The following is a 24,738-nucleotide window of genomic DNA, read 5'->3' as shown; positions in this document are numbered from 1 at the left end:
TTGTTTATTACTCTTTACAAAGTCCGAGTGTAGGCTGAGCACAAAAACATTTGGTTCAAGGTCCAAGTCTTACGCAACATGTAAATTCAACAAGATGAATGATTAGCAAATGTATTGATTAGCTTAGTTTGTAGTTCATTCTTTCTCCAGCCTTTTTTGTTAGTTTTTACTGAATGTAGGACACATTTTGAGAGTCTAAATTAAATTGAGAAGGAAAATTAATAGCAATTTGGTTGGGTTGATGCTTAAAATTTGAATGCAGGAACTACTTTTTACCTACTCAGGCAGGTTTCTGCTGCGGATGGATACAAAAGTCAAGTGGGGGCGGTCAAGTGTGACTTCCTGGTTACAGGTGCAAACACAGGTACTGGAAGGTGGCCATTGTTGCCAGGGGCTGTTTACTGTGAAACAGCCAGCAGTCTTCTATTCATAAAGTGACATTCTGGTGAGTTTAACTTTTAATGGTTTTCCTTGCATTGTGCGGCCTGTTCATTGAAGTAACATTAATACAACTGTTACAGTATATCATTTACTACAGTTGTGACTATATTAATCGTACGGTTTTCGTCAGAATAAAATTCTGCTTTTTGTTCCAAACTAGTTGCAGGAAGAGTGATATTCTGGCATGTCTGCAACCTTAGTTACCTTATTTTCAATGTCAACAGCCCATTTCTAACATGAAAGAAAATTCTTCAGTTTTCAGGAACAACAGCCAAGTATCTGCAAGCATGGCAACACCTGATGACCATACAGGCAGCGGTAAGACATCCTTTTTTTATTCATGAAATCTGGAGCTGCCAGTTGAACTTTGGTCCCTTTATTGTTAACGTATGTCAACAACATTGTGGGGCACTGCAAGCACTGCAAGGTTTTTTGTGTTGTATACTCTTAATACCTTCCTCCACACACAAGTTATGTAGCCTACTATATTATGTTCTGTGTTTTGTTCAACATAGCATCTTTTTGTCCATTCCACCTGTCAACCAATTTTTTCCCTTTTTATAATTGTATATAGGCTGGTTTAGGATAGGTTAGATAAGTAATAGTTACAGGTTAGGCCACACCAATTTATTTCCTTGGTTAACCGATTCGCCGCTTCGTTTTTTTGCCAAAATGAAATAAAAATAAAAACAGAACAAAAATCCATACTCTCGGGTCCGGAATAAACGTACCGGAACGTTTATTTTTTGGGGCCCAAAAATCCACCCGGTACGTTGTAATTTTTCAAAATTTGTGCATAGTTAACAGCATTTAAAATACATTGCTTCAAGGCAGAAACATTTTTCTGACTGCAATTTGTTCGGAAAGCTAGGTTGCCTCTTCAAAAGTTCGTCAAATTCTTTTGATATAGAACTCGCCCCCCACCCCCTTTGCACATGTCACCATTCATGGGACAAAACTTCACTGACGACAAACGTACGGCAGATTTACTAAGTCATTGTACCTGTAACAACATATCATCTCCCTTTTAGATATATATAGTATATTTAGGAACACGTATTGTGTCGGAAACATGTGCTAGTAACGGGCGTTAGAAATTATCGGCCGAACGTAACTCGGCCTGGGCAGCACATGCACACACACCTTCAAAACAATCTTTTTTCCAGGGAATATGTAAAAATAACACGACATAACAATGTATTCTGGCATCACAAGCTGTATTACTCTCAAAAAGTACAAAATCCTACCACAAACATGGGAATTTGGCAAAGTAAAAAGTCCTCCATGCACGTATACGTAAGTCCATTCACTAATGCAACTTTTTCTCACGGTCGGAAGAGTCCACTTTGAGTAGGGGGAAACAGGTCCTTTTAATTATAGAAATTACTCTGTGAAAAATACTACATGTGCATGTGGCATTCTAACAAAGTTACATCTTATTTACATACCTATAAACAGGAGTACAATTGCAAATAATGCATCAATTATTACATCTAAATTTTTGATTAAAATGGTTCCCCCTACAAATAAGAAATCCCCATACATCAAACACTTTATAGTGAAACCCTAGACCATTGAATTTGTGGCAACTTGAAGAGTGTGTCAATGTGGCTATTTGTTTGAATGATGGCTATGTATAATGTAGCTGTAGCATACCTAAAGTGTATGACGGGACATATAAAATGGATACTACCGGTTAAGTATTTGGGAATTGGGGAAATATAAAAAAAGAAATAAAATATCTGTTAAGGTAGTTAATTCTTTTGCCAACAACTTTTACACATTCCTGGAAATTTGTCTAAAGCATATATTTAGGATATTGTAAATTTCAAGCTCTAAATAACTTCCATATCAGCCAGACACAATAGAATGCCCAGTGGTAAGCTGTGTACCCTGAACTCTACGAAAACAATGGGATCTGAACAGAGCACCCTGATTTAAACCATGCACTCTTTGGAACTTTGAAAGATGAAGAAAAGTGAAACCAATTGGATCGGAGTCTTGTCAACTGACAGTTTGTTGTTCACACAGTAAAGATGTGTATCTTCCAAAATAATACGAATAATTGTAAAGGGATGTAAGAGAAGTTGCTCATGTAGTAATGGTCCCTTCAGTTCAATAAGTGTCCAATATAATGTCTTATATCATTTTGTAACTTAACTTAATGGATTGCTTACTACATGGCTGTATGGCAGGTAGTCTCAAATTTTTATTTTTATTTTTTTTCGCCCGCCCGCTCCATTTTTTTTCTAGAAAAATCCGTTAACCAAGAAATTAAATTGGTGTGGCCTTATTAAAGTATTCTGAGTGTTATGATAAGTGTACATATGTCTAATGTGCTAGTAAGTTTAACTTAGTAATTTTGTATTTCTAACTTCTACGAATCCAGGAAGAATAGTGCAGTATATGTATATTATGGAGATCCATGAAACAAATACCAAATTCTCAATATTATATTAACGTTCATTTCATCTTCATTTGCAGGTGTTCATGAGCATTTCTTTTTCGTCAAGGACAGGGTCAGCTCAAGTTGGAAAGACCTGGCCTTCCATCTTAAATTTAGTCAGGCAGACATTGATAACATTGCCGGTAAAAACAAAGATGACAAGTCGTGCTGTATGGATCTGTTGGAGGAATGGCTAAAGCGAAATGGGGAGAGAGCTGCTGTAGAGGTCCTGATCAAGGGTTTGTCAGAGGCAAACTTACAGAGTACTGCAGATGCTTTGAAGAACAAAAATCCTGGTAAGAATTTTCTTATCCAAATCACTGGGTTGCAGAATAATTGATCGTGAATGAATGAATGAATGAATGAATGAATGAATGAATGAATGAATGAATGAATGAATGAATGAATGAATGAATGAATGAATGAATGAATGAATGAATGAATGAATGAATGAATGAACGAACGAACGAACGAACGAACGAACGAACGAACGAACGAACGAACGAATGTATGAATGAATGTATGAATGAATGAATGAAGGCAAATGCTGACTGACTTGTAAATTCTTTTCATATACTGTAATGTATGTGGCAATATAGATTATGTTGATGACATGTCAGGGAGAGATGCTTGTATCCCTTTAATTACAATGTACATAACATTGACAATTTGGAATTCATATTTGTCACAAATGTACTCTAAGACTTGCATTTCAATTTGCATTTGCAGAAATAGCTGCACAGACACAGCCACCAGGTAATTATGATTAATGAATGAATTTAGACCTTTATTTGTGCTCTTACAGGCTAAATACAGGTTATGAATAAAGTGGAAGCAACAAAATTATGGCAATACATTATCAAAACTATATATATACTTATGTTAGCTTCTATGTGCATGTTCGACTTCTTCTCACTTCTTAAAACAATTCTAGATAAATGAGCATATGGTGCTTATGATATACAATGTATGGCTTATCTAGTTGCATAAGGAATAAGAATTTTTCTGTTCTCTCTGAATGTCTGAAGCTATGGAACTTATCTTGTATACAAGTATAGAGGGTATCCCTCTCATTTCTATGTAAATCAGATTCAATAAAAAAAATAATACTCGTCTTCAGTTGTACCCAAATTACAATGTTGGCAAATTCTTTGCTGCAGCAGAAAGGCATTTCAGTTTTTCTGTTTTGTCCAAGCCAGTATAACCGTCCCTGATTACATCTTACAGCAAACATCAAGGCTCCAGATGGACTAAAGGCAGTGGAGATTGGGAACTCATTGACAAGTGTAACGTTACAGTGGAACCCAGTTGATTCAAATCAGCTTTTCGGCTATCGCCTGGAACGTTCCATTGCGTTTAAACAGGTGTGGCGCTCGACACATGCCTCACTGCCTGTATTACCTGTAAACCGGACCGAGCAGGAAGTAGGAGGCCTGAAACCCTACACAATGTACCATTTTCGTGTGAAATCTGCGATCGACGAACGGGGAAGTCTGCGCTTTGGGGATGGATCTGAGCTGGCATATGTTCTGACAAAGAAGCAACGTTTGTATTAAATTAACATGTTTTTAGAATTGAAATCAATACAGAATACACATGACATTGTATGTTTTAGAATATATTTTGTAGATTAGCAGTCTAAAAGTATTGTAACCTATCACACTATACAAAATAAATTTTGGAATTAATCCATAATATAACTTACTGGTTTTCACTTAGGTTACAAGGTACAAATGTAGTCATGTGAGAATTACACTATCACTGAGACTATAATCAGAATCTGTAACATCAGAACTGTCAGATGTCACAGCAGTCACATCTTCTATTTTTTTCATAACACCGCTTCAAACTTTCTGACTGTATACTTGATTTTATATGCTCTACAGATCAACCACATCCACCAGGATACGTCAGGGTGACAGATGTCAAACAGACGTCTGTATCCCTCACATGGACAAAACCTTTACCAGCTGATGATGTCGAACTCGAATCCTACGAGTATGTCGTAGAGATGTCCGACTATAGTGAGGACAGAATCCTGAATGCATGGACAGAATGCTGCACAACCATTCAACGGGAGTGTACGATTAAGGTTGAGCACAACGGAACCTACCGCTTTCGTGTAACAGCAATCAACAAGGAAAAGGCTGTAAGCAGCCTTCCAGAGGATATGGGTAGGAAATTTTCATCAACAAATTCAAGACTCGTCATAGTAATATATTTCATGTTGATCTCAGAATAATTGTTTGATTGAAAAAAAAAACTAAGACACATCAATACTAATAATAGTAGTAAGTAAATATGCCTGAGTGTCAAGAATATGTGAACAGGTGTGTAAAGTTTTGGTTAAGGTCAATGATGAGCGCCCACAACATGCGTGTTTACTCGGTTTGTAGTGAGGAAATCCACGGGCGTGCAAGGTCAGCGCAGCGCGAAGACATACACGCGTGCGAACTCAGCGCTGCCTGAGGAACGGCACGCGTGCAAACAATTGCAGAAGTGAGTATTAGCACGCGTGCAGACCGACGTGAATTGAGTAAGCTCACGTCGTGCAAACCCTCATATTCGGGTCCCAGTATATACCTGCAATGATATATTTATCTAGCACATTACCTGTTTCAGAGGACCCAGAGATACGTATCCATGTCGAGACAGGATCAGGATGGCTGGAATGGTTTAAAGCACGGTGGCCTTTTCCTGGCAGACACAAACGACAGGAGCCAGGAAGCATTGTCTTTGTCATCTCATGTCATGACCTGCACTGTTTGCGGGAACTGTGGATGTGCTACACCTTGGGGAAAGTAAAGATGTTCTTTGAGCATTTATTTGCCCAACAGGCCGCCCTTGCCTCTGTAGATGCAGACACCGATCTCCAGATCAACATAGATGAAGAGGATTTCTACGCCTGCCGCAGACATCTTCTGTTGACCAGCTCTACCAACAAAGGATTGCGAGTTGTGAGACCAGGAGCTGGTCACTCCAGAGGTAAGTATAGTCAGCTGGAAATGAGGCATGAGAATGAGACAGGATGCCTGATTATTGTATAACGGAATTAAATTTTTATTTTTTAGAATTTGGTCACAAATCAGTCAACTTTGGAACTGTTAAAAATTAAGCAGATTGCTAGCTTGCTTTCACAACAATGTACAAGATGCATGTTATGTAAATGTGGACTTAATTTGCATGATTAATGAGGCATTTATTGATGCCAAAACGTGTAATTCCTTATAATAATAATAATACTAGTATTAACGTAGTAAATGAGAATTGCATGATGTATATCTGTATACATGTAACTTAGTTGAAAGTTAACGTCATCACAAATAGAATTAAAAAGTCATTTGCACAACTATGATGACATGATGACATATTGAAACATAAAATTTACATGCGAGAGTTAACAAAAACTCTAAATATCATATAATTGTGAGGTCTTTGATCTATTGTATTGTTACAGTAGTTTTCACACAAGGAAATTCAATTAATAACATAAAATATTAAATTAATAACATTACCCTACCGTATTCAATGACTGTTACAGTTGGTATATGTTACTTTTATTTTTACTTCCACCATCAACAGGCACACTGCTAGGCCTAAGTGAGGATTACCCAGTCTACTGCATGCCGATATCTCACAGGACAACCTGCGCCCAGCTGGACTACTTGGACCCATCAATGCCCACCATGCCTACAGCAGGTATTATAGGTGGTATTATCAATGCTTTATTCATATTCAAGTTGTAGTGCTTAAGGCAAAATTCAGGTGGACCTATACTTTACCAGTATTGCATAATGCCAAGAGGGAAACCTTATAAGTTACAATCCAAAAGTCATGTATTTATTTTCAGTGATTCAGAAGCAGCTGTTAAAAAAATGGTACACGTATGATAGCAGATTTACAAGAAAAAGTTGCATCTTGTTCATCTAAGAAGTGTATTTTGCTGAGACATGGAAATTCATTGCCTACATGTACCATAATGTTGCTGATAATTCTCCAATGTTTGGCTGATGGAATAAGTTTGCTCCTAGCTTTAGTCTGCTCTCCAAACAGTTTTTAGGTACTAGACAAGCTTTTCGTAGTCTTTGCATGTTTGTTTACCAGGTATCTTTAAAAACAAGCTGAATACCATAAGAGTTTTAAATGATAAACAGTATATAAGTCAAATCTCAAAATCTCATGACTTTTTTGCTCATTTGTTGCAGTAGCCGAGAACAAGGTAGTAAAGACACAACTGCCAGAAGAGGATAGACCTGCTAGGATAACTGCAGCTGTGAAACCTGGTAAGGTTGTTGCATGCATGACAGTCTACATGTGATGCTTCTTGAACAGTTGCAAATGCCTAAAATCAATTTTTCCCTAGCTTACAAATTTAAAACAAAGAAAAAAGGGTAACTAAATGACCAATAATTTATAGTTTACTGACTGGGCTTGGGAGGAAAACTTTTATTGTCATCCTCTTTTCAGTAATTCATACATGTTCTTTTGTCTTATCAGACTCTAAAATAGATTGATGGCCTGATCAAGAGATAGAGGTAAACACTGACTTCATCATTTCTGATAAACACTGACTTCATCATTTCTGATAAACAGGACTGGACCGCGCCATTTCTGCTGACAGCATGCTGACCCTGCTACGTGCAGTGAAACTTGTGGATCACAGCCTGATGGAAGCCCTAGACCTGGCAAACCAGTCCTACACAGATGGAGCTGATGACAGCTCAACACTGCACCTCACAGCCAGGGAAGTACAAATGGCTCTGCAAACTGTTAGAGAGAAATCACAACATCAGATGGCAGCTGTTAGAGAGAAATTACAACATCAGATGGCAGCTGTCAGAGAGAAATCACAACATCAGATGGCAGTTCAGCGTATTAATAAGAATGTATTGAGAGAGCAGCAAATACAAATCGACATTCTACGCAAACAGGTAATGAGACTGAGACAGGAGAAAGAGAATGCAGAGAAAATCACTCAGGATGTGAAGTTTGAAACTGGTGTGAAACTTGAAGAACTGACAGCTGAGAACACAAAAATGACCAAACAGCTAGCAAATGTTTCTCAACTTCATGAGGAAGTAAGAGGGCTTAGAGAGAAATATGAGACATCACAGAGAGATTTGTCAAAGAAGGAAATAGAAATCCAGCAGCTACAAGAAGCCAACAACAGCAATGAAGAAATAATTGAAAGAATGCGTGCACAGGATCCAATGCACACTGCCAGACAGCAGACAGAAGCCCTGCTGCACAGTCTACGCGAGGAGCTAACCAGACTGACACAGAAGGAAGAGGAAGATCAGAAAACCCTGCTAAAACAGAAGGAAGAAATACAGAAGCTGCAGAAGGCTAACATCAACTTGGAAGAAATAATAGAAATGATGTCTGCCAAGAAACCAGTGGAGAGTAAATGGGAGGACTATGTGATGAAGGACACCAGAGGGAAAACAGACCAATTTTTGCAGGGCAAGGAGACAGACCCAGGCCAGGGGACAGACCCAGGCCAGGGGACAGACCCAGGCCAGGGGACAGACCCAGGCAAGGGGGCAGACACAGGCAAGGGGACAGACCCAGGCCAGGGGACAGACCCAGGCCAGGGGACAGACCCAGGCAAGGGGACAGACCCAGGCAAGGGGGCAGACACAGACAAGGGGACAGACCCAGGCAAGGGGACAGACCCAGGCAAGGGGACAGACCCAGGCAAGGGGACAGACCCAGGCAAGGAGACAGACCCAGGCAAGGAGACAGACCCAGGTAAGGGCACAGACCCAGGCTGGGGAACAGACCTAGGAAATGAGAGATCAAACAAAAACAAGACAAGTGAGGAAACCTGAGCAAAGAGGGCACAATTTACATTCCATGTAAGAAATGACAATGAATTTTAAATTTTCTGATTATCACAGATATATCTTCAAAGATCAATATATTTATCTATGCCATTTATGTCTGTGATGATGTACTGTTCCAGGTGTAATTGTACATAGTTATGTGCAAGGGGACAGACCCAGGCACATAGTTATGTGAAATTAATTGATGGTTAACTCCTTCAAAACTGGAGGTATTGATTTGGGTCTATTAGTGTGTTTACATATTTGTGCATGGGTGGGCTGTTTTTTTTTTGGTTGGTAGCAGGTGGTACTGTGCTGGCAACACAAGCAAGACTTAGAGTCTGTTCCCACAACTGTTCCCACAACTTTAAGATAGCATAATCTATTATCATTATGTAGGACTTGAAGTGGTAATGTTAATCATTTGTGGCTTGTATTTTTGCCCATGTATTCCTTATGTAATTCAGTTTTTCTGTATTGTCCAAGCCAGTATAACCATCCCTGATGTTGACAGAGACTTCAATTCTACTGAAGAGTCTCTACCCTGGCATATGTACAATCATGTATGATTCACTAAAATGTATTAAACTCAGTCTGATACCGGGTCATCTTTTTTCTGACACAAGTCTCAAGGCCCTGCTGGTTGTGAAGGACACCATTCCTGGTCAATCTGTTATGATTACAGGTACTGGAGCATTAATTTCAACTGTTACAAATCCAGTGACAGTGTTCATTGGTACCAAATTCTTAATAATATTCATTTCATCTTTGTTGCAGGTATTCGTGAACATTTCTTTTTCGTAAAGGAAAGCGTTGGCTCAGGCTGGAAAGACCTGGCCTTCCATCTTGATTTTACTAAAACAGACATCGATAACATTGCCAGTAGAAACAAAGATGACAAGTCTTGCTGTATGGACCTGTTGGAGAAATGGCTAAAGAGAAACGGGGAGAGAGCTACAGTAGAGGCCCTGATCAAGGGTTTGTCTGAGGCAAACTTATGGACCACTGTGGATGCTTTGAAGAACAGAAATCCTGGTAAGAACTGTTGGGGAATGAATGAATGAATGAATGTCATTGAATGAATGAATGAATGAATGAATGTCATTGAATGAATGTCATTGAATGAATGTCATTGAATGAATGAATGTCATTGAATGAATGAATGAATGAATGTCGAATGAATGTCATTGAATGAATGATTATGTCATTGAATGAATGTCATTGAATGAATGAATGAAAATGAAAAATGCTCACTTATTTTTTTTCATATACTGCAATGTAACATTATGTGGCAATATAAATTACTATTTTGGGATGTCAAGGAGAAATGCTTCTATCCCTTCAATTCATAACACTCGCAATTTGGAAATCAGAATCGTCTTAAGTGTCCTCTAGTATTTTAATTTGCATTTTTGCCTTTTGCAGAAACAACTGCACATACACAACCACCAGGTAATTATGATTAATCTAACTTCTTGTAACTGTATATATTATAATAAGGCCACACCAATATAATTTGTTGGTTCTCGGATTTTTTCGGAAAAAATATGAAGCGACAGGGCGAAAAAAAATAAAAATAAAAACAGGTCTAGGCATCCTATTATAGCCCCAAATGCTACAATATGAGCCAGGAAGTCAACAAAAAAGGCTGGGTTAAAATTTAAAGTATAAATTTTTAACTTTTAATCAAACCACTGTATTGATAGATGGAAAAAACTGTAACAACTGGAATTTCCTCAACTGTTGGGGGCAAAATATGAGCATTTTTTAGTTGATTCAGAACCAGAATCTTTTTTTTTTTTTTTGCAAATCAGAAAAAAATGAAGAGGCGAATCCGAGAACCAACAAATTAAATTGGTGTGGCCTAAATGCTTGGACAATATTCTGATAGTTTGGGTTTCTGGAAACAGTTGGGTGGGCTGGTGGGTCTACCTCGCAACTGGCTAGTGCAGTTTTGGGTCTCTAAAAAAAATGAATGAATAAAAATCAATCCCTCACCTGTGGGTGGGCTGTTTGGGGTTGGTGGCAGGTGGCACTGTGCTAGCAACTCATTAAGCAAGGAACAGACAGACTCTATGATAGAATGATCTACATGTAGGACTGAAGGTGACTCCAGGAGGTAATTTGTGGCTTTTTTTGTATGTTTGCCTACTGGCAATTCAGTTTTTCTATATTGCCCAAGCCAGTATAACCATGCATCTCTGATTACATCTTACAGCAAACATCAAGGCTCCAGATGGACTAAAGGCAGTGGATATCGGGAACACAAGTGTAACTTTACAGTGGAACCCAGTTGATTCAAATCAGCTTTTTGGCTATCGCCTGGAACATTCCATTGCGTTTACACGGATGTGGCACTTGACACACAACTCACTGCCTGTATTACCTGTAAACCAGACCAAGCATAAAGTAGGTGGCCTGAAACCTTACGCAGAGTACCACTTTCGTGTGAAATCAGCGATCTACGAACAGGGAAAGCTGCGCTTTGGGGATGGATCTGAACCAGCATGTGTTGTGACGAAGAAGCAATGTTCGTATTAAATTAACATGTTTTTGGAATTGGAATCAATACAGAATGTATGTTTTAAAATACTAGACAGTATATGATGTCAATACATTTTATATCAGCATTCTGCAAGTATTGTAACCTATCATACTACAATGTATCAATCATTGATGCTAAATAAAAAAAAATCAATTTTGGAATGATTTAACATTAAGTTCTAAATCTATGAAACTTACTGGTTTTAACTTAATAGGTACATGTAGTGGTGTGGGAAGTACACTGACTGTTGCTTCCCTAACTATTACTTCAGAATCTGTAACAGCACAACTGTAAAATATCACAGCAGTCACATCTTCTATTTTTTCATGCTGCTGCATCTAACTTTATGACTGTTTTATGTATCTACTATCTACAGATCAACCATATCCACCAAGATATGTCAGGGTGACAGATATCAAAGAGAATTCTGTATCCCTCACGTGGATAAAACCTTTACCAGCTGATGATGTCAAACTGGAATCCTACGAGTATGTAGTTGAGATGTGCAAGAACTATAATAAGGACAGAACCATGAATGCATGGACAGAATGCTGCACAACAACTCAGCAGGAGTGTTCAATCAAGGTTGAGCACAACGGAACCTACCGCTTTCGTGTAACAGCAATCAACAAGGAAAAGGCTGTAAGCAGCCTTCCAGAGTATATGGGTAGGAAACTTTCATCAACGAACTCAAGATCCTCATAATAATTCATCTCGTTCTCAGAATCTTTGTTTGATTGAAAAACCTAAGACAAATGAAAACGTTGTTAAGTAAATATGCCTTTGTTAAGTAAATATGAGTGTCAGAATATGTTAACTGGTATGTAACGGGGGAGTCTGCCCTAACTTGGCACTTTTTTTACTGCCCTTATTATGCATTTCTGATCAATAATTGTAAGGTTATCAACAGGAAGGTCAGAAAAGTCAATTGCTGTTTCTCATCAGGCAGCATTGCAATCTTGTCAGGCTAACAACATTATGTCACGTTCAGGTAGCATGTTGTAGTACATTTGTAGTTTGTGCTCCTGTGTGCAACTTACAGTTAATGTTGCAATATTGTTTGCATGGGGGCACACCTTGGAAGACAACAAAGTTTTGGGTATGACTAGGTCATTGATGATAGAGTGACATATTCATCTAGCACGTTATCTGTTTCAGGGGACCCAGAGACACGCATCAATATTGAGACATGGTTGCATGTAGGTAAGGGTACAGACCCAGGTAAGGGTACAGACCCAGGTAAGGGTACAGACCCAGGTAAGGGTACAGACCCAGGTAAGGGGACAGACCCAGGCAAGGAGACAGACCCAGGTAAGGGGACAGACACAGGTAAGGGTACAGACCCAGGCAAGGGTACAGACCCAGGTAAGGGGACAGACCCAGGTAAGGGGACAGACCCAGGCAAGGAGACAGACCCAGGTAAGGGTACAGACCCAGGTAAGGGGACAGACCCAGGTAAGGGTACAGACCCAGGCAAGGGTACAGACCCAGGTAAGGGGACAGACCTGGGGAATGAAAGATCAAACAAAAACAAGACAAAAATAAAAACACGAGCAAAGACGTGTGCATGGACACAATTTAAATTCTTTGTAAGAAATGGCAATTAGGCCACACCAATTTAATTTGTTGTTTCTCGGATTTTCCTCTTCGTTTTTTCCTGATTTGCAAAAAAAACGATTCTGGTTCTGAATCAACCGAAAATGCCCATATTTTGCCCCCCAGCAGTTGAGGAAAGTCCTTTTCTTCCTAGTTGTTACAGTTTTTCCATCTATCAATGCAGTGGTTTGATTAAGAGTTCAAAATCCATTGTTTAAACATTAACCCAGCCTTTTGTGTTGACTTCATGGCTCCTATCGTAGCATTTGGGGCTAGCATTAGCAATGGGATGCCTCGACCTGTTTTTATTGTTATTATTTTTTTTGCCCTGTCGCTTCGTATTTTTTCAGAAAAAAATCCGAGAACCAACTAAATTGGTGTGGCCTTAATTTTAAATTTTCTGATTATCACAGATATCGAATATCATAGAATAAGATATATTTTATGTATGTCATTTAATATATCTTGTGATGTACATGTACATTGTAGTGTACCATGTAGTTATGTGCAATTATTCAATGATTACCTCCTTTAAAACTGGTGTATTGATTTGGGTCTGTCAGTGTGTTTGTGATTAAAAGGTGAGGATATTATTACATATAATATTTGAAAAGAAGACAAACTTGTAACATTACCAACAGAAGCATAGATTTCCAATAAATCTGAATGAAATATGTTTGTTTTGCCAATATTCATTTATGATTTGATTTGTATAGTCTTATAAATGGGACAGTCTATGGTTATGCTACAGTGTATCACCAAGCCACATAAAGCAATGTATACTTTGCTGATTAATATTGAAAATTTACCTTCATGCCACAAGTATCTTTTCCAAGAATTGGTGTGCACTAATGAATCTTATTCTTCAGACGTTGGGAAGTACTTCCATTTCATCAAGGAAAATGTGATCACAGACTGGGGAGATTTGGCATTCCATCTTGGATTCAAATGGGCTACCATCACAAACATCGCTGGCAGAAACCCCGACGACAAGTCCCGCTGCATGGACATGCTGCAGGAATGGAAGAAGAAGAAGGGAGACGCCGCTACCATAGAGGTCCTGATGGAGGCTCTGTCAAAGGCAGAGCTGCAGAGCGTCGCGGATGGTTTGAAGAAATATCAAGTTGAAAACTATGGGTAAGTATGTATTTCTCCATGCAAGTTATTTTGTAAATGTTCAATCCTAATATTCAAACAAAATAGCAGAAACATATTTGTTTATTTGTTTATTTAAATTTTTCACAAAGTGAAAGGGAGGGCAAAACAGGTGCGAAGCACCTTTGCTAGTTGCCCTCCCACATACAAAAACAACAAGAATGTACATTACACAGTCAACAATCTATAATACAAGTAGGGCACAAAATATCATATAAACATAATCAAGGTAACAACAATGAATGGAAGAGATAACCATATCGGAACGATATCTAGTGAGGTCTTGAGGCAATACAAGAGCTACATCCACATGAAGTGGTCCAGGTACATGGCAGATCAAGACTGTATTGAGTGTTGAATCTGTTGTAGGCTACTTTTGCCAGTTTATGTTTAAATGCTATGATATCAGACTGATGAGCGGCTCGCACACCAGTACCACGGAGGTCAGAACCTAACTTATTCCAGATAGTTACAAGTCTGGGAATGTAGGAGTGACTGAACGCTGACGTCTTAGATCTGACAGGTGTAAGCATGTACGACCTAAGACTCCTCGTGGGTCTGGTGGGAAGTGTGATATATTTCTCTATGATTGCTCTTGATTTGACAAATAACATTATATCGCATACCTCACGCCTACATGTAAGTGGCAACAGCCCTGTTGTTGCTAGCCATTCCTTGTAGGTAAGGTGACTAGCCTGAGGGCCCAGAATGAATATGGTTGCCCGGCGTTGAACCCCTTCAATTAGAGAAATAAATTTACGAGAATGTGGCGACCACAATGGGGAGCAATAGTCAAGAATGCTTCTGACCAGTGTGGTGTATAGAGCTTTCTTAACATCAGTGTTAGCATTGAAACCAACAGTCCGTTTGATAAAGCCAATCATGGAATTCGTCTTGGCAACCATTTTCACTATGTGGCTGTCCCACTGTAAGTCTGGCTGTACAATAACCCCTAAATCATTCATGCTGTCAACAGACGATACAATGGAATCAAAAACACAATATGTATACAGGATTGGCCTCTTAGAACGGGTCAAACGTAACAGCTTGCATTTGGAAGGGTGAAACGACATCTTCCATTTTAAACTCCAATTGCACATGGCTGTGACATCATCCTGCAACTTGGAACAATCATTCATGTTACAAATTTCCCGAAAGCATTTGGAGTCATCTGCAAAAAGAGCAACGGAGGAGTATTCAACTGTACAGGGCAAGTCGTTTATGTATAAAAGAAAAAGAAAAGGCCCATATTTTTACCTTTTTGTTTTTGGCCTGTCTGTGTGTGAGTGTGTGTGTTTGACTGTGTTTCCGCACATTTGTAGTGGATTGTGATGATATTTGGTATGCTGGTAAGTCTTAGGAAGACGAAAGTCAAGGTCAAGTATGGGCCTCCTGGTGGATGACCTTGGTACTGCAGCAAAAGTTCCAGTTTTTGTATCTTTTGTCCTGAACAAGCTATGGTCTTCACTTTTTGGTGACAGATAGCTTATCCTGTCAGGAATAAGTGGTGTAAGTTTGGTCCCCTAGCAGCTTGTTCTGGAACTGCAGGGTAGTTTCTGGCAAAAACTTTCAAAGCCAATAATATAAGTCCAGATTGGAACAACATATTTTCATCATTTTTGGTGTGTAGGTACCTGAGCGAGAGTTGTACATAATTAAATGAAAATTATGCAAATGAGGACTTAATTTGCATAATTAATGAGGAAACTATAATTACAATGTTTTATATAATGGTACTGCTATACATGCAATCTATTTAATCTGTGGCAGGCGGAACATCAACAGATACCAATTATGCAAATGATGACCTAATTTTCAGAATTGTGAAAATTTTGGGACTCCTTATTGGTGAATGATGGGAATTTTATACCTCGTGACATGTGTAAGCTACTTAAAGGTTAGCACCACTATGCATATATTATGTTAATGTAGAGGTTATTTGCATAATTAATGAGGACATGAAGTATGACAAAGCAAGCCCATATTTCATGGAGGTATGAGATCTCAGAACTCTTGTTTTATCAAGTGAATTTGTCCACAACCACCTTATGTGCTGTGGTGTGTTTCTTTTTTTTGTGTGTGTTAAATTTTGTTGATTCATCTCTATTTTCTTGCCCACCAGGCTGAGTCCACAGGCAAGGGGACAAAAAGCTGCCCGCCGAAAAGGTAACAGATACTAGCACCCGTGTGTTTCATGTAGGTAAAAAAAATACAAATATTTTTTGACATCCATCAAGTAAATGTTTAGAATTAAAATGGCAGCAAAAGGAACTGTGAGGGATTTAAGCATATAAACTAACCACATTTAATTATTTCATTATCCATATCAGTGTCCTATGTATTAGTCCCAAAAAGATAACTTTTGTCAGCCACATCCTCACATTGCTGTGGGTTTTTCTATTAACTCATCCATTACAAGCATAGGAGATTTTGCAGAAAAGAAACCATAACAACACAGTGACTGTAACCTTTACAGATCAGTGTAAGCAGTCTTGAATGTGCAAGATCTGACAAGACCATCTTCACTCATCAGCAACGAAGATCTCCATCAACTAATTCCATGATTACCCTGGTTAAAAAGACTCTATTTCTAGTGTTAACACATATCTTTTGGCAGTTTTTGCTTCTTAAGTCTATGATAGGATTATTTTGTAGGCGTGAGCGGCTACTATGGTTGCTCAGCTGCTTTCTTGTAGCTATAGTCTGCATATGTCTTGTAACCTAGGCCTTGTAGGAAGTTAAGTAGGTTTTAATGGTGGCTGTATATTTTTGTGTTGGTTTGTTGCCTACTTTTTTTTCTGCACTTGCTGCCTCTGCAAACATTTCAATTTTTTCAGACCGTGAACTTTTGTTTCTTTGAACATAAAGTGAATTCCAATACATTGTCATGTAATGTTGACACTCCCATATGATCAACAGTCTTCAACCTTTTACTTAGCTTGTATTAAGTTACAAACCTCACATCAGAACAGAATGTTTCGTACCTAGTATAAGTTAGACTGAGACTAACTGACAGAGACAGATAGAAAGTTAGCCAGTTCACATAGTGAGTATACTTTTTATGGATACATTAAACAGGACTGCCAATAACATCAGAATAGAAGCCTTAATTACAATAATCTATACATGTATAATCCACCATGATTCCTTACTTACATGTATCATTTTTTAATAATACTAACACTCATAAAATTCCATATTCCACATATAATAAAAAAACGATTACAGACAATGTATATCAAGCTGACAAACGACAATGTACACAAAGTCTGTCACTGTGGGATCACAATTAACTCAACTCAGATTTGTATTTCTATTCCAATTTTATTTGAATAAATTTACTTTAAAGATGTGTGCAGTTCTCTTGCATTCAATGATTAGTTTCCTCAGATTGATAAGTCAGATAGGTGTACATGTACACGTGTGTTGCCATCAAAAACTTTAACATCCAAGCAGTGTTCTAGTGAGCCTGAATTTTTTTGTCAGCTTTATAATGTCACTTGACGTAACATCATGTCAAGCACCAAAAATGTGGACATCTTGACTGTCTAAAACACTATTTCCTGCATTCTGAATGGGAAATTTTGCTGGTAGGCTAAGTTTACCAGCATCTCTTTTCATATCTTTACACAGCAATGTTTGCCCAATCCATCAAAGATGTCGGATTTGGCAAAATCTTTGTCTATCATGGACAACTAAATTCTGTCAAATGACGGAAAGACGGATGCTCGCTTGAACACTGCTGTGTTGGCATCAAAACTTAATGTCCAAGAATGGGGCCCGCATGCCCTTTTCCGTAGAGCGTGATCAGCCGTTTTAATTCTACGTACATGTAGAGCATAGACGGACTGCTCTAATTCAACGTAGAGCGTAATTGGCACATTTTGCGTAGAGCATATTCGCCGTTTTAATTCTACGTAATGTGTTGTAGCCACTTGGAATTTATCTTAAAGCGTAATCGAGAGGTTTCCGAATTCAGCGTAGAGCGTTGTCTGGACCCCCCCATGCAGGCCCCCAAGTATGTGACTGTTGTTCTCCCTCCCCAAACTACAGCATGGTACTACCGACCTAGGCTTCGGCCGTGCTGTTCTCGTCTAGGTCAATAGTCACCATGTTGTAGTTTGGGTTGACTATCCCTGTGAAATCTACATGTCCGTCCTGTGTCTCAGCAGGGGCATCATCCGCTGTGTCAGTCACCTTGGTAGTGGCACTGTCCTCTGGGTCGTTCACCTGGGCAGGGGCATTGTCCTGTGGGTCATTCACCTGAGATGGCACCACCACTCCTCCATTGGTGTTGCTGTGAGTGGAGAACAGAAAATTAGGGTTGAAAGTTGGGAATACACAAACATTTCTAAAAATGCAAGATACATTTGCAGTCACATACAGTTTCCCCAAGAACTTCCTTGGTTTCACACGGGCTCAACGTCCTTCTCTCTGTAAAGCAGTGTTCACAGCACTGAGTTGGGCTAGGGTACTCTGGTTAAACATGATAGAAATATGAAATAAATGTAAAAGTGCAAAACTATAGCCTTGTTACAACCATGCCAACTGTACACCAAGGGGCCCTATAGTACATGTACATGTACAAGGCAAGAGTTAAGGTTCATTACAGCAATCACAACTGTTCTATTCTGTCATTCACGTATAGGACTGTTCAGCCATAGCCTGAAGCTGTAGGGCTGTTATCAATTAGGATTTGACCATGATGATACCAATATTGACCAAAGGAGGCCACATATATTTTGTACAACGACCCCTCACCTGGGTGAGTTTCCCCCTGGGTCCTTCCTCCACTGCCAGACCACAGGCAGCCTCAGCCTCGGCGCGTTCAGGCTCCCCATCGTGTCAGCCATCATCGGCTTCTGAGATGACTTTCTCCGCTTGTAACTCTCTGGGTCAGATGAAGAGGATTTCTTCTTGGCCTTGAAGTCCGCCATGTACTTGGACATCCGGGAAGACTTTACCCTCTTCTTGACAGCAGCCTTGTGAATGAATGAATGGATGGATGGATGATTGGATAGATGGATTGTATGGATGGATGGATGGATGGATGGATGGATGGATGGATGGATGGAAGGATGGATGAATGGATGGATGGATGGATGGATGGATGGATGGATGGATGGATGGATGGACAAACAAATGGATGAATGAGTGAGTAAGTGAGTGAGTGGACGAATGAATAAATGAATGAATGCATGGATGAGTGAATGGATGATTGGATGGATGGATGGATGGATGGATGGATGGATGGACAAATAAATGAATGGATGGATGGATGAATTTTATCATTGTGTCTTACAACATTGTCGCCGAGCCCACATGGGCTTATAAGACACCAGTACAGAAGTCACATGATTGAAACATAAGTATAAAGTAAACATAAATTCAAGTCAAATCAAAGGTCATACTGTGTCATAAAGGTCATAAAGGAACATAATACAACGTTAGAGTGTTACATGACATAATTGGTGCATAAAAGTCAACTCAAAAAACCTTGTTCTCGTGGCAGAAGAAGTAGACCAGACCAGCCAGTGGCAGGATGAGCAGGAGAAATACGAGGAAGAACACGAGAACGTCTTTTGTACCTGGGATGGAGGGATGTGAAAAGTGGGGTCATGTGATCATGTAATCAGCAGCGTGTTCGGCTCAGTACCAAGAGGTCCCAGGTACAAATCCTACTCTATAACCGATCTTGTTGCCCAATTTTAAAACAATAAACGTGAATCTGGACCTGTACCTGACAGTAATCAGAAACAACTGACCCACAAGGCACATACATGTACAAGCTCCATCATATGTATTGTTTTTTTTTTGGTACCATGTACATTGTATGACTGTGTAAAATATGTATAGATTTATTAGGAGTTTAAATCATGTAAACTCTATATTTTCTATATATTCTGTCTGACCCTTACCTCTTCTTTAATGACCTCAGTTTGAGCCCAATTTCAGCTTCTCATTAATAAAGAATGGTTTGTTCAAACAAACAAACAAAAACATGCCAAGAGATCAGCACAGTTGAAGCCTAGGTTGGTAGCACCAATGGTAATAACACATTCCAACATCAAATTTCCTGGGCCTTACATAGCACTAGACACATTTTCCTAGCCTGGTTATCAGACATATGGATAGCTCCAGAGTCCTACATCCCCTCGTAACTCCTGAGTCCTACATCCTCTCCTTAAATAGGAGGTAGGAATCAGGAGCTATAATATAGGGGTAACCAGGCTAGAAAAATGTGTCTAGTGCTGTGTAATGCCCAGGAATTTTGATGTTGTGTTATTTTCCATTGTTTTGTCCTGCTCTGTTTGGCAGGTGTTCTCACCTGGCATGATGTCGATCCACCAGCCGGTCCCCTGGGGTGTGGTCTGGAGCTGTGTTGCCATGGAAACATTCTGTGTTGTCATAGCAACACCAGTGTGGCCTGCCCCTGTTGTACTGGAGGCTGTTTGTTGCGGTGTGACCTGTGTTGGTGGTGTTAAGTTGTCTATATGTTAAACAATGGTCCTTCAGCACCAAGGACAGATACAGTACACTGAAGCTGTCTATATGATAAATAGTGTTCCAGTCTATATGATATATAGTGTTCCAGTACCAGGGACAGATAAGTTGTCTATGTGTTAAACAATGGTGTTTTTGCACTAAGGACAGATACAGTTTACCGAAGTTGTGTAATATATATTAAACAATGGTGTTTCAGCACTAACGACAGATACAGTTCACTGGAGCTGTCTATATGTTAAATAGTGTTTCAGTACCAAGGACAGATACAGTTCACTGAAGTTGTCTATATGTTAAACAATGGTGTTTCAGCACCAAGGACAGATACAGTATACTTAAGTTGTCTATATGATAATTAGTGTTTTAGGAACAGGTACAGTTCACTGAAGCTGTCTATATGTTAAATAGTTTTTCAGCACCAAGGACAGATACAGTTCACTTGAATATGTTAAACAATAGTCTTTCAGCACCAAGGACAGATACAGTTCACTTAAGTTGTCTAATGTTAAACAATAGTCTGTCAGCACTAAGGACAGATACAGTTCACTGAAGTTGTCTATATGTTAAACAATGGTCTTTCAGCACTAAGGACAGATACAGTTCACTTAAGTTGTCTACATGATAGATAGTGTTTCAGTACCAAGGACATAAACAGTTCACTGAAGCTGTCTATATGATATATGAAATATGATATATATGAAATAGTGTTTCAGTACCAGGGACAGATATACTAGTAGTTCACTGAAGTTGTCTAATGTTAAACAATGGTGTTTCAGCACTAAGGACAGATACAGTTCACTAAAGGTGTCTTTATGGTCTTTCAGCACTAATGACAGATACACTTAAGTTGTCTAAAATAGTGTTTCAGGACCAGGGACAGATACAGTTCACTGAAGTTGTCTAATGTTAAACAATGGTCTTTGCGTACCTGTGTTGTTGCTGTTGTTGTTGTTTGTGTTGCTATGGGAGATGATGTCCACCATGATGCGGTTGTCGTGGTGATGTTAGGGAAGAGAGCTGTGATGAGCTCACACCTGTTGTTGTAGCACACCTGGACAGGGAGACAAGGAGTGTTTTTTTAAACCTCAGAATAATTTTCATTTCAAGAAGTGTTTTGCAAGACCAAATAAGAATTCTGTTCAAGTGACTAATCTCCAATCAGATCTTCGGTCACTGGCTACCATCTATTGGCAAGGCAGTATGCAATACACCACCCCAAGTTGGCTGGCAAAAAAAGATACCATTATGAAAAAATAAAACCCAATAAAAAAGCCTGTAAAACATATAAGAGCAGATGCCTAAACATCTTCTTGAAGAGTCTCTGATTCGAAGTCCCAACCTCTTGGCTCAGAGACAGGGCTGCTAACCATGGACTACGTACACACACTGTGCTCAGGTTAATACAAATTCACTGCCTACTCCTCCAATGACTTCACCATTCCCCACCTTATCCTGTCCACACTTGGTGCCTGCCATGACCAGCCCCGGGTCTGGGATGTCGCCCCCCAGGTCTACGTACACGCCTCGACACCTGAGCTCCCGCCCGTTCGGCAGGGTGACCGTCGTGGTGATGATCTGGGCGCCCGACCCGATGATGGGCGCTTCCCCTCCTCCCTGGCACTGGAGTTTGCCACAAAGGGCATCCCTGGGAAAATGTAGATACAAACGTTACCATCAGGCCACACCAATTCAATTTGTTGGTTCTTGGATTTTGCTGGGGTTTGCTTATTTGTTTCGCATAATCGGTAAACTTCCTTTAGGTGTTTTGTACAGTAAGTACAAGTAAATACAAGCTGCATCATCTAAGTGAAGTGAGGAAAGTTATGTAAAGTGAGAGGTCCCTAGGGCACAAGATCGGTGACATGGTAGGATTCTAACCCTGGACCTCTTGGCACTGATCTGAACACAGTACCGTTTATGCCACACAACCCCACTGGGTCAGTCAGGAAACCGAAACACATATTTTTCCTAAGCTGCAAGGCACAAATGTTAATGTATCATGAAAATCATGTAAATGTTAAAACTGAGTAGTTTACTGACGTCTCGGCACAAGCCCGGTAGTTTCCGTCCTGGTCCATCCCACAGTGTCCGTACTGGTCAGCCCGGAGGTTCACCGACTGGAAACACATGTCATGGGCCTTGTCTGCACCTGGAGCACACAGATTACAGGACTGGTATAAACTTGTGGATATACCAACTACTAAGTACCTAATACCAGCTCAGAAAAGAATAAGGAATAGTCATGCCTTCAAGTACCAGAGTTATCAACCAATAATTGAGGTGTTCAAAAATTCATTCTTTCCTAGAACTATCACAGAGTGGAACTCGCTGTCACCAAGTACAGTAGGGGCATTGTCATTAGATAGCTTTAAATAATGTTTAGAGTTAGATGTTCAAGGGTTAGGTTTTGTTCGGTGTAATGTAGCCAGCTGCTGCTGCTGAAAGTTGATTTTATATTAGATAGCCCTAAAACAGAAAACTTAATAGCTTCCTACCATCACCCCAAAGTGTCCTGCACTGGTCAGTGTGGGTGAAACAGCCTCCATTGTAGCAGTAGGCCTAAGGAAAGTGTAGGATATAGAAAAACATCAGACATTGTGTAACAGTGAGGTTCAAGTTCAACCAACAGACCTACGTGTATCAGGTCTGGACCTTTTAGCCTAGTGGCTCGTGCGTTGGGTTCTCGATGTGGTGGCCCAGGAGCCAGGGTTTTTCGCATTTCTGCTCACTCCAATTGCTTGTCCCCCAGAAATTTACCATTCACAATTTCCCTGAATGGCACACTTGCCTAATATTCATGGCATGCATATGCGCACATGTGCGCGTGCACACACACACACACACACACACACACACACACACACACACACATACTCATCCTTGTTATTCCAAGCAACTTGGACACAGGTATAACTTGTTCTCACCTCAGTGTTTTGACAGGGTATCCCATTCGGACGAAACTGGTTATCTGGACACTGCACAACAGGCAAGAAATAAAAACAATATTACAGTATAATATATACTGTTTCAGCACCAAGGACAGGTACAGTTCGCTGAAATTGTCTATAGCATGTTAAACAATGGTCTTTCAGCACCAAGGACAGATACTGAAGTTGTCTATATGTTAAAACAATGTTTTTTAGTATCAGGGACAGATGCAATCGTACAACATAACAGTCAAATTTGAGGTTTCTGGCAGAGGTTTTTGGCAGCCTTGATCAACTGTTAGCCAACATCCAAGTTTATTATAACAAATGAAGACTTACCTGTGGAGACTGTCCACTGCAGTACTCAGCAAGGTCACAATCAGTGGTCTTCTGTCTGCAGAGCTCTCCCGAAGGCTTCAGCTGTGAAAATGTGGTGTTTTTTTGTTAGTGGAGCCTGTATTGTACACAATTACTGTGGGCTGCCTTGAAAATCTGTATGTCAATGTAACATGTCAATGAGCTACTTGTAATAGCTCAGATAATCTACTAATTAGTACATTGGTGAAGGTTAGACATCCAGGTAAACAATACTCAAAGAAAATTCAAACTCTACTACTGGATAAATTACAGAGATTGTCTTCTGGACATTTTGAGTGACATCCACCACATTGACTCTTCTTCAGTATCAGTGTGTGCAGTGACAGAGACTGTGACATCATGTGACTTCATGTGACACTGTATAATCATGTGATATTGCAGTCAATTTTGAAGAAGAACTTTACTGCACAACAATTGTAACGGGTACAGCGTATGGCAAGGTTACATTATAGTAGTAGTTGGTGATGCTAACAATATCAATATCTATTTTAGATGAAGCTGAACTGAACAACATGAATACAGGTTAGCACTGCTGTTCCCTTACCTGACAGCCCTGACAGCACTCGCCCATGTCGCACACAGCACCGGACAGCAGGGTGCAGTTGGCGGGGTTACAGCAGGTGCTGTTACACTCCTGTGGGATCAACCATTGGTCAACACATACCAGGGCTCGAAATACTTTTTACTGCATACTGCCCTGGTGCAGGCTACATGTAGTAGTTAGTACCAACATCAAAAATGATATGGTATTGCACAAGTAAATAAATTCTGACTAATCACTGCTGACTAACATTGTTTCAACATAATATTAACTTATATGGTATTTTTCATGCCAAAATTTCTATCAATAATTTGGCAAGAAAACTCTGCAAATGTCTGACAAAAATAATGTGTACAAAAAAGACATTGAGAAAGATCACC

At 39.6% G+C, this 24,738-nt stretch overlaps 2 protein-coding genes across 2 annotated transcripts in view; one reads left to right on the top strand and one right to left on the bottom strand.

Moving 5' to 3' along the window:
- Positions 1-346: 346 nt before the first annotated feature.
- LOC109471359 lies at positions 347-16,188 on the top strand. Its single transcript, XM_019770649.1, has 17 exons — positions 347-445; positions 697-759; positions 2,926-3,183; positions 3,617-3,643; positions 4,115-4,432; positions 4,774-5,061; positions 5,510-5,872; positions 6,470-6,586; positions 7,093-7,170; positions 7,481-8,638; positions 9,490-9,747; positions 10,138-10,164; positions 10,931-11,242; positions 11,634-11,924; positions 12,416-12,460; positions 13,723-13,990; positions 16,131-16,188. The coding sequence occupies exons 2-17, from the start codon at positions 729-731 to the stop codon at positions 16,186-16,188; spliced, it is 3,897 nt and encodes a 1,298-aa protein (XP_019626208.1). The 5' UTR covers positions 347-445; positions 697-728.
- Positions 16,189-19,495: 3,307 nt separating this feature from the next.
- The window catches only part of LOC109471358 (disintegrin and metalloproteinase domain-containing protein 12-like), a 12,608-nt gene continuing 7,365 nt past the window's right edge, over positions 19,496-24,738 (bottom strand). The window contains exons 13-21 of the mRNA XM_019770648.1: positions 24,362-24,451; positions 23,779-23,859; positions 23,437-23,487; positions 23,008-23,071; positions 22,553-22,661; positions 21,959-22,157; positions 21,455-21,563; positions 20,337-20,483; positions 19,496-19,596 (exon numbers count right to left, since the gene is read on the bottom strand). Of these exons, the coding sequence (XP_019626207.1) occupies positions 19,496-19,596; positions 20,337-20,483; positions 21,455-21,563; positions 21,959-22,157; positions 22,553-22,661; positions 23,008-23,071; positions 23,437-23,487; positions 23,779-23,859; positions 24,362-24,451 (951 nt within the window). The remainder of the gene's footprint in view (positions 19,597-20,336; positions 20,484-21,454; positions 21,564-21,958; positions 22,158-22,552; positions 22,662-23,007; positions 23,072-23,436; positions 23,488-23,778; positions 23,860-24,361; positions 24,452-24,738) is intronic.

Source organism: Branchiostoma belcheri, unplaced genomic scaffold, assembly GCF_001625305.1.
Source record: "Branchiostoma belcheri isolate BF01 breed outbred unplaced genomic scaffold, Haploidv18h27 scaffold25, whole genome shotgun sequence".
NCBI lineage: Eukaryota > Metazoa > Chordata > Leptocardii > Amphioxiformes > Branchiostomatidae > Branchiostoma > Branchiostoma belcheri.
The sequence above is the reverse complement of the archived record's forward strand: the minus strand, read 5'-3'. Positions and strand labels throughout refer to the sequence as shown.

What these genes read in the sequence shown, in the direction of transcription:
- LOC109471359 (XM_019770649.1), top strand. Translation starts at nt 729, where the DNA reads ATGGCAACACCTGATGACCATACAGGCAGCG. An exon ending in TGTTCTGACAAAGAAGCAAC is followed by an intron (nt 4,433 to 4,773) that starts GTTTGTATTAAA and finishes TATGCTCTACAG; the next exon opens with ATCAACCACATCCACCAGGA. An exon ending in AGGCAAGGAGACAGACCCAG is followed by an intron (nt 8,639 to 9,489) that starts GTAAGGGCACAG and finishes TCTTTGTTGCAG; the next exon opens with GTATTCGTGAACATTTCTTT.